The sequence below is a fragment of the Castanea sativa genome, chromosome 7, assembly GCF_040712315.1.
Source record: "Castanea sativa cultivar Marrone di Chiusa Pesio chromosome 7, ASM4071231v1".
In the NCBI taxonomy this organism is placed as follows: domain Eukaryota; kingdom Viridiplantae; phylum Streptophyta; class Magnoliopsida; order Fagales; family Fagaceae; genus Castanea; species Castanea sativa.
Window position 1 is genome coordinate 804,024 of NC_134019.1, and position 17,107 is coordinate 821,130.

The 17,107-nt window shown below is 36.1% G+C and overlaps 1 protein-coding gene across 3 annotated transcripts in view; it reads left to right on the forward strand.

The window, feature by feature from the left end:
* LOC142643387 (rRNA (cytosine-C(5))-methyltransferase NOP2C) overlaps positions 1-17,107 on the forward strand; it is a 34,863-nt gene that overhangs the window by 5,035 nt on the left and 12,721 nt on the right. For all 3 annotated transcript variants that reach the window (XM_075817998.1, XM_075817999.1, XM_075817997.1), the window contains exons 4-6: positions 2,356-2,493; positions 5,758-5,820; positions 9,057-9,178. In XM_075817998.1, coding sequence (XP_075674113.1) covers positions 2,356-2,493; positions 5,758-5,820; positions 9,057-9,178 — 323 coding nt within the window. The remainder of the gene's footprint in view (positions 1-2,355; positions 2,494-5,757; positions 5,821-9,056; positions 9,179-17,107) is intronic.

Genomic DNA, 17,107 nt, shown 5'->3' on the forward strand with positions numbered 1-17,107 from the left:
TTTAAAATAAAAAGGAAGATGTAATGTAGAGAGTTACTTTGTGGGTTATTCATATAATACCTTTAGTCTTCATTCTTATCAATTATGAAAAAGGATAAGAGATTAAAACCTATTTGGATTAGAAGTTTAAGAGTTATTGGAATCCTTTGGAGTTCTAGCCTATCTAAACAGATAAACCTTAATTTGAGGTTAATTGGAAATAAAAGTCTTGGAAACATATTTAAGCCGTTGGGTCTCTTCTTTATACGAGTGAATCAAAAAAAGAAAAAGAAAGAGAAAGGCGCTGGATGCTAGAGGCTACGGCAAAAGGATTAGAGGCAAACTTGTTTGTAGCAAGGTAATTTGTCTTTCACTTAGAGTCTTCTATGGGTTTTTGTTTTAATATTAAGCCTTGATCACCACTTGTGGGTTTATATATACAACTAGGCCTGTTCATGGTACTTATGTTGTAGTAACATGGATTACTGGTAGTGTACAGTTTAAGAGTATTGATGTTGGGTTTCACAATATTATGAATTTGGCTGTTACTTATGTATACCTTTTAATTGGTGAACTTGGATCAATTGATAGATTCTAAACCGCAACATGTATGAGAAGCTTATTTATTCTATGATTGGTTGAACACCTAAATATCAAGTGGTGGCCTAGAATATCAATTGTGGCCATAGAAGTTTGTTTGAACTCTAGTAGTACATATTGGCTTTTGGGGTAATATTGTTGCCGTGGGACCTTAATAAGGAATATTAAATTGATTAATCCAATGGTGTATACAAAAGTAGTTTCCATACCTTAGTTTTGTAGGACAGTAGGGAAGAAAAGGTCTCTAATGATTAGATTTCATGGTTTCTATTTAGAGCTTATGGAACATTAAAGTGTTCGGCTGTGTTCAGATATATTAGCAAGAGAGGTAAGTAATGCATGATATGCAAATGTTTTGTTCATCAGGTTCTTAGAAGACCATGATTTTCAAAAGTTATGTTTTTAAGATTACATTTTCTAAAGTTTCTCAAAAGCATTTTAAAATCAGTGAAAGAGAAACTTCGACTTTTAAATAATGTTTTAAAGAGAAATTTTGAATTTTAAATAACAATTTGAACGTCCGAATCTCATTTAAAAGATGATTTCTAAACTATAATATTTTCAAAAAATAATTGAGTTTCAATATAAGTTTTCTAAAAAGGTTCTTGTTCTTTGAATTTTTTTAAAACCAAGTGATTTCAAATTCATATTCCTATTTTCCAAATGGTATTTAAAACGTTTCTTTTAGCAAATTGAATTTTTAGACTTACTTAAGACTTGTAAAATATTTATATAAACTCCTCAGTTCCTATTCATTCCATAAGAGAGTCAAGCATCCTTTGATTTATGTTCAATTTAATATATTGTGATCTTCAATATGCCTCCGTATTTGGAATGATTGTTACTAATAAGTACATTATTCTACTTTTGTATAAACTTTGCTTTTGTGATATATGACTCATTGAATGTTTTTAAAATTGATCATATATACGCGTAAGCCTGCTCACAGGGTTGTACGTGAGAATAAGTGTTGAACCCTTACCAGTAGGGGTTTGATGTTGGTATCCACTCACAGGATTGTATGTGAGAATATGTGATATGTGTATGTGACACTGTGCTCTGATCAATTATTTGTATGTGTTTTCGAATGATTTTGGTATTTAATTACTTTTGTGTTTAGTGGTTCATTATATGTTTTGAAAAACTATGTTTGATATCATTGAGTGAATTTGTGAATTCAAAATACTCGTGCTTTGCTCTACTCTCTTTCTATATTGTATATAATTACTTACTAGATGTGTGGCTCACCTCATCAATTACAATTTTCAAATTAAAGTTTAGTTGGGAAATAGAACTTTTGGATTGCTTTGTAAGGAGCAAGGTAGAGCTTGGGAGTTTTTAGGTAACTTCAATAATGCTTGAAGCCTTATAGGATTTTAATTATCTTTATTTTGATTCAGGTTTTAACTAGTGGAGATTTTTTCCAATTTGTGGATGTTTGGAGATTGTAAGAAGTTTTTTAACATCATTATTTAATTGGAGTTTTATTTAATTTTGAAATTAGTTATGGTTATTGAGATATGCAAGATCAGCAAGTTAGTCGTGCATCTAAATTTATGTTCCATGGATTTGGGTCGTGACATGAATTTAAAACTTTGGTTAAAAGGTGTTTCCTATGGCTCACACACACGTACACATATTACAAGCCTTCCTTTTTAGTTTCTGATGCTGATTATTTGATGGTCTGGGTTTGAAAACTTCAAAATTTGTGCTGAAGTTATTTTGTGAAACCTTATTGGATGTAAGGGTTGATGCATTTTATTTTCATTGTTATAGATCCGTATTATTTTGAAAGGAATGGACTGTATATTGGCCAAGGAACAGCAATGATGTCAAGGGCTGGGATGTTTCGTGTTTCACAAGGAATTGCAGTGGATATGAGTAATAGAGTATACAAACTCCCTTCCTTTCATGGTATAGTTGATTCTGTATAAATTTTGATACATTTTGTAATATGTTTTTAGCATGGATACAATGTGGCATTCTGTTTCTTTTTTAATAGCATGTTGTCAAAGGTGTTGCAGATGAACATCGTATAGCAGAATGTTTTTCACAAACTTTTGCTAAAAATTAAATGGTTTTCCCCTAGTTGGATATGATATACTATTAAAAAGTATCTTTAAAAAAAAAAAAATTAATATTGTTGTTGTGGTTGATGTTTCTATAGCTAAAATTAGGTACTAAATTAGATAATTGATTGTTATTCAGGGTCTGGGTGGTTTCTCAGAATTGTTAAATTGAGATCCGATCACGAGGCTTGAGATTTTATGGATGACAAATGCCATTTCAACCTCATAATATGACTTCATTGAAGAATTTTTTTTTAGGATTTTTATTAAAGAACATTTGAATTGATGACTCAATAACCTGATGTCCAGTGGCATAATGTCACGTCATCTAATTTTGTTGCAGTTAGCCACATAATTTCTCTATCTATATTGGTTAAGTCGCTGGATCATTGATTAATTTTTTCCCAGATTCTTTTATTCTTTTATCTTGTATTGGAAATATATATACTCTGTTTGTTTTGATGTAAAATATTTTTAGGTGTTTGGTATGATATGTGAAAATTTTCAAGCAAACTACCTAAGCTGGCTTAACTCACCGGAGCCATTGATGCCGGAGGTCTTGTAATTGGACCACTGAAACCGGTAGCCTGAATGGTGGCTTTGGCAAATGTTATTAAGCCCACGGTCATTAGGCCCCATCCAAGAAACACAACGTTTGCCTTCCTCAGGTTTGAAAATTCTTAATGCCAAAGGTTCAATAGTCAATTAAAATTTAATACACGTGTGGGTCTGCAATTTATAACAGAATTATTAATGGCAGAATCTCCTAGGATCACTTTCCTTTACAAATTAACTCCCAACTTTTCAAAAATCCTTAAATTTTGCAGATTCCCATAATTATGCATTTTTTGCCCATTCCGGCCACCTCCATCTGACGGACCAGCATCGCCAGGAATAATTGGAGTCACCCCTCCCCGCCTTCGCTTCTCACCGGTGAGAAAAACGCCCAATTCATTCTAAAACGAAGACCACCCAGAACGATTGATGCTTTCTGGGATCATAATACAACCTTGCCTAGCTCCACCATAGAACATTGCTATAACCACTAAAAGACCAGCCTTATTTGATCTACCACTAAATTCCAGCAGCTTATTATTTTCCCGAAATCTCTTACAGAAGAAATCCTTCCCCGGAACCCAATCACATGTATCGGCAAAGCAAAAAAGAATCCATTCCATGCCTTTGCGACCTACCAAAATAGAACTTTTGACATTCCGACAACTCTCATGGATAGCATGTGAGTCAGACCGCCTGCTGTCAAAAGAAAAGAAAAAGAAAACAGTTTTGCATCAATGTGAACAGAAGCCTTGCTGCCCCCATGATATGAGGATGAGATAGTTAGGGAGGGTAGTTTGGTGGATAAAGTTGGTGAGGGTAGTGGGCAGCGGGTGGAGAAAGAGCTTTGGGTACAATGGAATGTTGTGGAATATTAGGCAATTGAGGTGGTGGGAAAGGGAAGGACGGTGGAAAAATTGGGGATAAGGGAGAAAACTAAAGGGTGATGGAAACTGTGGAGTGTGGTGGGAAACAGAAAGGAGAGGTGGGAGGAATAAGTGAAGATGGAAAGATTGATTGGGGGTGGAGGAATGGGTGGGACGGAGGAGGGGGGTGGGGCGGGGGAGTCAGCACAGGAGTCATTCTAAAAGATGACTTTTCTTTTGCGTAAATGAATGAACTTCAGCACAATGAGCAAAACTGAAGAAAATATAATTGACCCATATCCCTCATAGCAATTTTAATTAGTTGTTCAGTCGAATTTTGCTCCTAATAGGTGTTCATGGTCAGCGTTTAGCATTCTTCACTTTTTAGTAGCATTTTTGGCAAGTGAGCTATAGCTCAATTAGCACTTCTTCCCACCATAATAATGGGATGGAATATAAGGTCAAGACCTGGTAGGTGTGTCGTAATTCACCAATAGAAAAAAAATTTCCAATAACTATTTTTTCAATTTCTAAAAAAACTTTTTTTTGGAAGCACATTCTGTTCTTCACTTCTCACAACCTTTCTTCTATTCCTGCTTTGTTATTCTTGGTGATGTCAACCACTGAAGATTTCATCTATTCAAGCTTCTCTTTTCAGCAAAATATCTTGTTCACATCAACTTCAGTCACCTATTTGATAAAAGAACCTGTGATATCTGCGTGAATCATGTCAAAACAAATAGTACTACTGAGGTTTGTCAAAAAAGAACCTGTGACATTTGTATGGATCATGTCAAACCAAAGAGAACCCCTCAAAATGGAAGTACTATTTGTCCCACTTACCTTGTGTGTTTAGGGATATGATTTGGTTGGAAAATTAAGGCAGTTAACTTGCATATCATTGCAACATTCATTCCACTACTACCATCACTATTAAGGGTTTCTCCTACTTTTTTCCCTCTCTAATCTAGGTGTTGTGAAAATGTGCCTAATAAAAGTGATAAGAGAAGCATTGATTTCATTCCCTTGTAAACATCAGCCTTAAAGCTTCATATTGAGACCGCCTCTTTTTCTTTTTTCTTTTATTTTTAGATTTAGATTTTTTTTTTCATGTCTTTGTATAATTTGAGTTAATTTAGGGGTCTAATATTTCCTTTCTTCTCAACTTTGATCTGGTCAGCAATCACATTGTTATATTAAGTTGATGGTGGGCCAAGACTTTGCAAATAAGTGGGTTTGCACAATGATAAGTAGGGTTAGGTTTGGAAGATTAAAACATGTTTGTATTGGGTTCTAAAGGTAGTATAGCATTGATGGAAATTAAATTAAATTAAATTAAAGAAGGTAACAACAAGAAATATATTAGGACTTACACTATAGTCCTTAGACACCAGGTCTTGGGTTAGGGTTGCATCACAAAATCCTTTAGGAGCATGTCAAAATTTACTTTTAGGAAAAGCATACTTTTGTATTATTTTTTTAATATATTTATTTATCATTGTCAAAAATTGAGCATTTCCATGTGGACCATGAAGTGATCTGTCCTTTTCTATTCATTGCTCTGTTCCTATATATCTAGTAGTTGTTGATACTTTCCTGGTTTAATCTTTCTTATTTGGGTATGTTATATGTTGTTAAATATTGACACGGTGTCTGTAAATTACCCTTTGGTTTTTTTTTTTCCTCAGATGTTCTCGAGGGTGAAATTTTTCTTCAAAACCTGCCAAGCATTGTCACTGCTCATGCGTTAGGTACCTATTACATTGTCAAATTTCTCTAAAGTGAGATTTTTTTTCCCTTTATTGTTGGTGTTAATTTTTTTCCCTTCATCTATTATCATATTTGAGGTCTTTTAGCATTTCAATGGGGGAAGTAATGTAATGATTGCTCCGTAGTCCTTGCATGATTCAAAAATTAGTTGCTGAAGAAACATTATGATAACTGAAGCAGCAAGAATTTAGGTCATTTTGTAGATCTAGGTTTATTTTTTGGCATATTCCAGCATGTTCTCAACAAATATGGTACCCTTCTTGGGTTTTCAGCTTGTCTTGGTGGTTTTCCAGTCATGGAGATTGCCTACCAGAGCTTACAGTGGCTTTCCTCAATCTCTTGGTCGTTACCTGTGGTCCTGAGGTGATTTTTCTTGGTTGTGGTTGTCGTCGGAGTTGTTGGTTGCTGGCATAGTGGTCGTCGGTGAGTTCTAAGTCTGCCAATGTGGTTGTTGGTTGGAGTTGATGGGGAATACCCTTGTTTGGTTCACAATGTGGGCTATTCCTTTCCATGATAAAGATAACTTAATCCTGGATGGAATAAATTTTTTATATTTGGGTATAGGTTTAGGCTGTCCCTTATCCATGATAAGGATAACCTAACCCCTATAAAACCGCTGATTGGTTCCTTATTTGGTATTGAATAGTTTCAGCTGGTTCATCTCGGTTTTTTGGTAGGTTTTGCTTCTGTTTGTCTGGTTCAGCTTCAATTTCGGCTGGTTTCTTCAAGTTTTGGCTGGTTCGCATCATTTTTCAGCCTCTTCAAGCAACTTGGCACTGTGTAGAAGTTGCTTAGTGTATATGTTCCAAGCTGGACCTATACGACCATATGCTCAAGCTTTCAAGCTTGAGGGGGAGTGTTGAAGATATTGGGTTGATGTTAATGTAATGGCTCCAGAGGCCTAATATATTGTAAGTACATGTAGGGCTAACCCTAGCACTTTTATATACCCTACTGGTTCATTGTAATCAACAATTGAAAAATACAGTAAAGATGTAGCCACTAGGGCTTTATCCCATGGATGTAGGTTGAACCACGTAACTCTTGTGTTCTCTCTTTCCTGCTTTTGCTTTGCTGAATTATTTTATGAGAAAGGATTTGCTGAAAACTAAGTTGCAGCAACTCTTGCAAAAATACACACATGTCAATGTCTCAACTCAACACCTGTCCAGGCTTATATTTAAATTAAAACTTCCTTGTCAAGATTGATTTTTTCACCAAGTGGCCACTTGACATTTGTGCATTTTGCAGGAGTTGCTGCAACATAGTTTGCAGCAATTCCTTTCCCTTATTTTATTATTTTCTTTCAACTAATTCTATATAGCAAAGAGCCGAATTTCTTTCTAGTAGATTGTAATGCCAAGAATAGATTTCAATAATAACACAATAGATTGTAATGCCAATGAGCTCTAGCTCAATTTTCACCTCCTCCACTTGTAAGTGCTAGGTGGAGGGTGAGGTTGTGGGTTCAATATCCACTGGGTGTGAGTGTGTAACTTAGCAATTAAAAAAACACAATAGATTCTGGCAAAATAAAGAAAGAGATTGAATTGGGAATGGTAAACAAAGAAATTTTATGCACAAGGATCTAAGAAAATTTTCCTTCTTTCTTTATTTGATTAGAGGACTGCTTTGAGTGGTCTTGCCATGCCCTCTGTTTTAGATTTCCTTGATTTATGTTGTTTTGGGTAGATATAAAGTTTTTTTTGGTTGTTCTTTTATTCCAGTTTTCAATAAAGTTTTTAAATTGCTGATATAAAAAAAGGGACCTAAGAAAATTTTGAGATCTGATTTTTCTTGTATTTGATTAGAAAATTCTGCTACGTTAGGGTATGTACTGGTCCATAGCAAACCTGAAACTTCAGTCCTTGACTGTACATATAACAAACTAATCTGAACCATCCATTCTGCTCATTATAAATGATATTTACATATCTATGAAACTCTTAAGGAAAACACCGTGTCCTGTATAAATAATATAAACACAAGATATAGCTAGGAAACACGTAAACCAAAAATAAAAGGCTGGACATATGCTAACTACTATGCTGGTATGGGCCCTTTTGGTAAAACGTTATGCAGCTTTTTCCATAGAAAGGCTGCTGACGTGTTTAGTGAAATATCGTCAGGCTGCTTCTCAGGAATCAGTGGCTGCAGTGGGCCTTACAGAAGTTTTGATAAACAGCCAGGGGGCTGCTTTTCAAGCTTCTGTGCAGGCAACACATTACTTTTTTCATAAATTATTATTATTATTTTTTCTTGAAATTCTCATGACCACCTTTTATATTTCTTCAGTTATCTACGATATCCATCTTCGTCATTTTAGATGTCCTTGACATTTTTAAGACAGTATTTACCAACTACTCAACTAAGCTTTTTAAGTGCATAAATTGGATTCCATAAACAAGAAAAGCTAGGGCAATTCTCGCACGGCAATTCCTTCACAGCTACAGTATCTTCATACTGGCCCTGAGTGTACTAACGGGCCTACTTTGCTTGACTTGGATATTCCTACATTGACTTATTATGTTCAAGTTTTACTAATAAAGAAAGAACCTTATTATATCCAAATGAGACTCTGTTTTGTAGGATGGTTCTTCAGAAGAGCCGGATGATCTTTATTTTTTCTTCTTTTTCTCTTTCTTCTCATATGTTACTTATTTTTTGTAAGAACTCTCATGTCATTTGAATAGCAGTAGAACATGGTACTTGAAGAAGTGTGTTTTGTTGCATGAAAAACTGTAAGACCTATTGAAGTCTTTACTAACTAGGACTTTGTTTGAGTGGTCTCATATTTGGGGTTTTATGCATTGTACTTCTTTGCTTGATTTCATTATTCCTGTTAGTTTATCCCTTTGATCTGTTTGTATCCGTTTTTTCGTAGTGAGTTTACCATCTTAAACTCATTGTACTTTTCTTATCAATACAGTTTTTATTACCTATCAAAAAAAAAAAAAGTGTTCTGTTGCATGAAAGAAATCCTGGAAGTTATATCTCTCTTTTCTAATTTCATTGCAAGTTGTATGTGCTTTAATAGTAGTGAACGTAGCATTATAATAGTCCTTGGTTCTTATTATTTTTCTTTATTGTCATGCATAGTGTTTTCATTATGATCATCAACTACTGTTCCTTGCGTAGGATTTAGCTATTGCTTAACACTCACAACAGGATTTAATGGATGCATGGCATTATTTTAATTGTGCCTTTTATGCCATAGATCCGCAAAAGGGTGAGCGAATACTAGACATGTGTGCAGCACCAGGAGGGAAAACAACTGCGATTGCAATGCTTATGAAGGATGAAGGAGAGGTTGTTGCAGTTGATAGATCTCACAATAAGGTACAATTTCTGAACTAGAAGTGTGATAGAATGTCATCCATTTTTTCCTTTTCATATGGTTCTTAAATCCAATAGGGATCCTCTCCAGTCCAAAGGAAACAGAGAGGGTCCAATTCATGGTGAAGATTTAATTTTTTATGTATGTAAAGGTGTAAATGGTGTCACTTCATTTAAAATCCCATTCTACCAAATATGGAACGGTAACTGATTTAAATGACATGGTATATTCACCTTTAAATTCAAAATCTTTCAACTTGGAATGGACACTCCTCATTTCAAAAGCAATTGGAGAGGGTCATTTTCCTCCTAAGGCACGTATTTGCCAAGAAAATTAACTTTATTTTGCTGTAGATGATGCAAAATTGGCAACTAAAGCTGTGTCTGATCCCAAGAAATTGCAGGATGATTTTGTTGCTTTGTGGAATTGGTATATATGGACTCATTGTATGTGCTTAAAAAAGCTTTTCTTTGACACATAATCAAGCAAACTTCACCTGTTTATTTGCTTGTATAACCCTAGGTGCTCTTCTGATGCATTTCTTAATGCCATTTGGTTCTGAAGAAGATTGGAACTTCTTAGTTCTTGTTATGCATTTATCCTCTTCTTCACCTGATAGCAAACCTCTTTAATTTAGCCCAACCCAAGTATTCTTTTAATGTGGTGAACTAAAAACCCTATTTCATTTCAGCACAAAATAAACCAAAACCTAACATTCTGCATTATCTTCTTATTGTGCTTGGTGTTCACCTCCATATTTATAATGTGTACATTTACATTTGTTGCATTTGCTTGTGTAACCCTAGGTGCTCCTGTTGCATTTCTTGATGCCATCTGGTCTAAAGATGGTTGGAACTTCTTAGTTCTCTGTAGAAAGAGTTTCCTCTTCTATTTTGCTTTTATTGATCTCCCTATATATATATATATATGTATGTATGTGTATAAATACATATATATATACACACACATATTACACCATTTATCCTCTTCTTCCTCTTTAATTTTAACCCAATCAAATTATTATTTTAATGTGGTGAGCTAAAAAATCTATTTTATTTCATCACCAAATAAACCAAAACCTAACAGTTAAATTCTCAGTTTTGATCAATGGTACCCCCTCTGATTTCTTTGGTAGTACTAGGAGTGTTTGTCAAGGGGATCTATTATCCCCACTTCTTTTTGATATTGTCATGGAGGCATTTAGTTGTCTGTTGGATGCGGCTGTCAATTTGGGTCTGATTTCAGGTTTTTCCAGTAGTCAATTTAGCTAGTATGTCGTTGACAGTGTCGCATCTGTTGTTTGCTGATGATACACTTTTTTTTTGTGGTGCTGATTATAACCATATATGTTTTGCATGGGATTCTAGCCAGATTTGAAGTGGTTTCAGGATTAAAAATTAACTTGGGAAATTCAGAATTGGTTCCAATTGGCGATGTGCCTAATATGGAGGAATTAGTGGAGATATTGGGTTGTAGGCAGTCCTCTCTTCCTTTGAAATATTTGAGTCTTCCGTTGGGTGCTACATATAAAGAGGAGTTAATTTGGAATCTTGTTTTGGAGAAGATGGAGCGGCGTTTAGCTGGATGGAAAATGATGTATTTATCTAAGGGGGGTAAGTTAACTCTTATTAAGAGCACCATTTCCAGTTTGCCTACCTATTTTATCTCTCTTTTCCTTCTTGAGAAAGTGGCTAATCGTATTGAGAAGTTACAGAAAGATTTTCTTTGGAGTGGTATTAATGCTCTGAAGGTGCCTCTAGTGAAATGATCTCAGGTTTGTACGTTGGTGCAAAATGGTGGGTTAGGCATCAGGCATTTGAGAAGATTTAATTTTGCCTTGTTAGGTAAATGGTTGTGGAGATATGGAACGGAGAGAGATGCCCTTTGGAGGAGGGTCATTGAGGTGAAATATGGGGATAGTTGGGGTGGTTGGTGCACAAAACTAGTATCAAGGGCATATGGTGTTAGTGTGTGGAAATCAATTAGAAGTGGTTGGTTAGCTTTTTCTGAATTTCTTCAGTATGACATGGGTGATGGTACTAATGTGAAGTTTTGGGAGGATGTATGGTGTGGGGATTGTTCTCTTAAAGAAGTATTTCTAGAGTTGTATAGTATTAGTCGGGCAAGGGAGGCTTTTGTGTCGGAGGTCATGCGTTTCTCTCATGGGAGAATTCATTGGGACATCGGGTTCCATCGCTCGTATAGGATTGGGAGGAGGAAGCGTTGGATTTGTGTTGGGGTATTCTATATTCCACAAATGTACGGGTTTGTTGGAAACCAGTAATGATTAAAGGTTTTGAGGTTAGAGGTTTTTACCACGCTCTATCCCCTTCTTTTGACATTTCGTTTCCTTGGAAAATGGTGTGGCAATTGAAGATTCCTCCTAGAGTAGCATTCTTTTCTTGGACTGCCGCTCTAGGTAAGATTCTAACTACAAATAATCTTTGGAATAGGCATATTGCAGTGCTTGATTGGTGCTGTATTTGCAAAAGGTGTGATGAATCAGTGGATCATCTTCTTCACTGTTCGATAGCATATGAGTTGTGGTTTATGATATTCTGTTTGTTTGGTATCCATTGGGTTATGCCATATAAAGTTATTGAATTGTTGGCTTCATGGCAGGGCAAGTTTGGAAGACAGATTTCTGGAGGTTTGTGCCACATTGTCTGTTTTGATGTTTATGGCAAGAGTGGAATGCTAGATGCTTTGAGGACTAGGAAGGGTCGATTCTTGACATAAAGTCCTTTTTCTTCCATACTCTCCTTGAATGGAGCTTAGTTTTACCTTTATGCACATCTTTGTCCCTCCCTGTTCTTCTTGATCATTGTAATTTGGGTTACTAATTTCTGCTACTTTAGTACATTTTCAGTGTACTTCGGTTGGCTATTCTTTAATAAAAGTTTCTTACGTTTTATATATAAAAAATATTCCACTATCTCTCTGGGCGTAGCGGACCCCCCTCATAGTTGACCACCCACTTGACCAAAAACTAAGTTTTTTGCTCTCTCCAAAAACTTAAAACTATCATTTTTGAAGAAAACTCGGTGTGTAAGCCCAAAAGAATGTTATTTATTTATTAGTTGTTATTTTGTTCATTAAAATAAGCATGTAGTTTATAATTTTCATTTTGTTGTGTATCATATAAAAAGGCCTTATTATATTGATTCAAATTATTAAACAGTCCACTGTTGTATTTAAAAATGGGTAAGATCCATTAGTTTTGAATCTTTTGATGGGACACCACTCTATCATTGCGTATGTGTGTGTTGTGCGGGGGGGGTGGGCATGCTATCCTCTACAACTTTAGGAGGAGGATATCATTGTTCCCACTTCCCACTCTTTTTCCAATGAAAAAAGTTAGCCAATAGTGTGTTATGTTGGCATACAAAAGATTGAAATTTTGCAACTGAAACACATTGTCTTACTTTGAAAAGTTTTTGGGTATTCTTGTCTGTTTGGGCTATATATATAGGTTTGTAGACACTCCTCCATCAGTCTATTGGGGAGTGTCTAATTTGCTGGCTAAGGTGTCGTCCAATAGGTTGAAAGTGGTATTTCATTAGCTTATCTTTGAGTTAGAGAATGTGTTTGTGGGTTGTAGGAAAATTTTGGATTTAGTTCTGATTGAGAATGAGTGCTTGGATAGCAGGGTTAAAAGTCATATACTTGGTGTCATTTGCAAACTTGGCATTGAAAAAGCATATGATCATGTATTTTGGGAGACTCTACCTTATGGAAAGGATGGGGTTTGGTGGAAATTGGAGAGGATTAATGAGAGCGTGCATTTCTAGTCCATTTTTTAGTCTCAGTGAACGATCCCCATATGGTTGCTTCAGCAATTCAAGGGGGTTACCACAAGGGGATTTGTTATCTCCTATGTTATTTTGATGATGGAGGTTTTGAGTAGGACTGTTGAGGAGAACTGGGGAGGGTGGTTTCATTCTGGGTTTCAGGGTGGGCTATCCTGCTGACCTTGGTTTGTGTGTGTCTCTCATTTATTATTTGCTACTGATGCAGTCTTTTTACTTTATTTATTAAAAAAAATTATGTGATGATAATTCTGAACAAATTTTATATATTAGAATGGTGTTGACTTTTTTTGAAGCTGTGACAAGGCTTAAGGTAAATCTTAGTAAGTGAAATGGTTTTTGTTGGAGAGGTTTCAAATATTTCAGAGCTTGCAGATCTCCTCCATTGCAAGATTGGGGGTGTGCCTATGACCTATCTTGGTATGCCTTTGGGGGCATCCTTCAAGTAAAATTTTGTGTGGAATCCTATTTTAGAGAAGATTGAACGCAGATTATCAGGTTGAAAGAAACTGTGTTTGTCAAAAGGAGGGAGGTTAACTTTATTGAAGAGTATGTTTTTGAGTATACTTATTATCTCTCGTTGTTCACTATCCCTTTTAGTGTGGTGAATAGGATTGAGAAGTTGTAGAGAATTTTTTTTTTTGGGGGTGGTATGGGGTACGGTGTGTACCCAATTACGATTGGTGGATTGGGCTTTAGAAGTTAGTGAACTTTAACTAGGTCCTTTTGTGTAAATGGTTATGGAATTTTGGGTTGGAGGAAGGGCAGCTATGTAGACATGTAGCTGCGAAATAAGGAGAGGAGTGGGGGAGGTTGGTCCACAAAGACTGTTTTGATAAACTCAAGGTTGTAGCTTATAGAAAAGCATTAGCATGGGGCGGGAAGGGTTCATGTTCAGCTTTGGCATAATGAGTGGTGTGGCGACCAACCTTTGAGGATGGTTTTTCTTGATTTGTATGATTGTTCATTAGTTAGAGATGCTTCCGTTGGTTCCTTGTTGAGGAGACAAAGCGACAGGGAACAAAGGATTCAGGGTGTCAGATTTGAGCGTGACTTTAATGTTTGGGAGTTAGAGGTGGACGAGGTGGTAACCTCCTTCTATGATATTCTTTATTCCTATATCCCTCATTGAGTGGGTAGTGATCGATTGTTTTGGTGATTGAAATGGAGTGTAGATTTTGATATGCTTTCTTTTTATGATGCCTTAAGGGTCCTTCTGCTAATAGCTTCCCTTGGAAAAGATTTTGATGCCTTAAGGGAGTCTTTTCATTGCAAATTTATAGGGTATTCACATATTTTTGGGCCACAGGCTTTCCTACTCATCTGCCTCACAAATCATGATTTGAATAGTGAATCACAAAATATTTTTTGCTTCTTATATATGGAATGTACTCCCTCTTATTTCTTTCTTCTTAATACGTTGTACTCTTTCTGGTAAATGTTTGCTGAATTTATTTGTGCACACCCCATAGGGCGTTTGGCAAGTAGTAAAACTTGGCCAGCAATGAATAGTTCAATTGGTTTCATTCTTGGTTTAGTAGATTTTTTAGCTAAAACACACTTTAAAAAAAAAAATTAATTTAATTATTATTATTTCTTTATGTTAAATGCATGGGCTAAAACACACTAATTCTAAACTAAATTTTTTTCTGTTGAAACTGCATATAAAAAAAAATCTAAACTGTTTCAAACTTGGGTTTAAACAAACACTATTTAAACCAATTCAAAATTGATCAGATTTGACTTTAGGTTTTGTTTAGAACTGAACTAGTTACATCCCCAATTCCACTGCCTACAGCCAGTCCTCCTTAGAAGAGTACAAATCCCATTGCGTACATTCAAGATGATGGTGACAGCGTCAAGAATAGTGGTGGGTGGTATGAGAATGTTAGAGGGTGTTTGGTTTGGGAAAAAGAAGTGTGTATTATGTATTCTCTTGCAGTTTTTTGTGGGACCTACCACTAAAAAACTTGTTTGGTTTTGTTACTTGTACTCAGTTTTCATTTTTAGTACCCAAGAACGTGTGTTTGAATACAAAAAATGAAAAGAAGTTTGGCCATATTCATTTTTAGCAAAAATGAACACAATGGCATTTTTGTAAAAAACCAGAAATTTGTGGGCCTACACACTCAACTTTATGCCTATATCTTCCTTGACCAAATATCTCTCTCTCTCTCTCTCTCTCTCTCTCCGTAGTCTCTTCACTCCTTCTTCGGTATCAAAACCATAACCACACCAGTGATATCTCTCTTTGTACTTGGCAAGAAACGTCCTCTCTCTCTCCTCGGTATGATCAATTTCTCTCTCTTGGTTGAGTTCAACATTGGTCTGGTTTGTTTGTTTGTTTTTTTTTTTTTTTTTTTTTTTCTCTCTTTTGGCACTAAGCCGGTTGAGTTTGGTGGTTGTGAATCCAAGTTGTGGCTGTAACTGGGTTTGGTGGTGGGTGTGGGTTTTGATTTGGGCTTTGGCTTAGTTTTTGCTGTGGTTGTGGTTGTGGGTGTAGATTTAGTTGTAATTGGGTGTATTGGTAGGGGGAAATGGTGGTGGGTGTGGCTGTTTCTCTCTCTCTGGACTGTGGATTTGGAATTGGTGGTGGGGGGTTTTGATCAGCTGTGGTGGTGATGGTGGTGGATGCTGATGGATATGGTATTGGTTTTACTGTTGGTGCGTGTGTTGTGAATTTTTAATTGAAAGATATGAGGTAAAAACAAACAAAAACTAGACCAGAAAATTTGAGCCAAACATAAAGTGAGTTAGGTTTAGAAAATGAGTACAAGATTTGAGATATAAAAATTCAATTAGGGTGTTATTGATGTGGGATAACAGGGTTGTGGATAAGGTGGAGGAAGCGGTGGGTCATTTCTCAGTCTCTTGTAAATTCAAAAATGTGGCGGATCATTTTGTTTGGGCATTCATTGGCGTTTATGGACCCAATTGTGATAGAGACAGAAGTTTCTTATGGGAGGAGTTATCTGGCGTATGTAGTTGGTGGGATGTGCCTTGGTGTGTGGGAGGTGATTTTAATGTGGTGCGGTTTCCTTCTCAACGGTCTGGTTCTGCAAATTTCACTACAGCTATGCATTGGTTTTCAGCTTTTATTTCAGAGCAAAGCCTTATTGATCTGCCTCTGGTTAGGGGGAATTTCACTTGGTCTAATTCTAGAGAGGTTGCTTCAAGATTTAGATTGGACAGGTTTCTATTGTCAGCAAATTGGGAGGTGAAATTTCCATCTGTTTGTCAATGCCGACTATCTAGGTTGCTATTAGATCATTTTCCAATCCTACTTGAGGGTGGGAATTTACATGGAGGCAAAAAACCTTTTAGGCTTGAGAACATGTGGTCCATGATTTCAATGGTGATAAGCGCCAGGTTCGGATGGTTTTACAATGGCATTTTTTCAGTCTTGTTGGAGCATGGTGAAAACAGATATTATGAATGTGTTTCATAATTTTCATGTCCACACTGTGTTTGAAAGAGTCTTAATGCTACTTTTCTTGCACTCATTCCTAAGAAAAATGATTCTGTGGATGTCAAAGACTTTCGGCCTATTAGTTTGGTGGGGGGGTTGTACAAGATTATTGCTAAGGTGTTAGCCAATCAAATGCGAAGGGTGGTACACGGTCTTATTTCAGAATCTCAGAATGCCTTTGTGAAAGGTCGACATATTTTAGATTCTGTACTTATTGCTTCTAAGTGTTTAGACAGTAGATTGAAAGCAGGGGTTCCGGAGGTGTTGTGCAAACTGGATATTGAGAAAGCGTACGATCATGTGAATTGGGATTTTCTCATGTTTTTGTTATAGCAGTGTGGATTTTCCGAAAAGTGGAGAAGGTGGATCGGGTGTTGTATATCAATTGTTAAATTCTCCATTTCGATCAATGGTTGCCCATTTGACTTTTTTGGGAGTTCTTGAGGACTTTGGCAAGGTGATCCGTTATCCCCATTTCTCTTTGATATTGTCATGGAGGCCTTGAGCTGTATGTTGGTTGCAGCTATTGCAGCAGGATAGTTTTTTGGCTTCACAGTTGGGAATGCAATTGGTTCCTTGATGATGGTGTCTCATTTGTTGTTTGCGGATGATACACTTGTTTTCTGTGATGCTGACAGCAATCATATAATAGC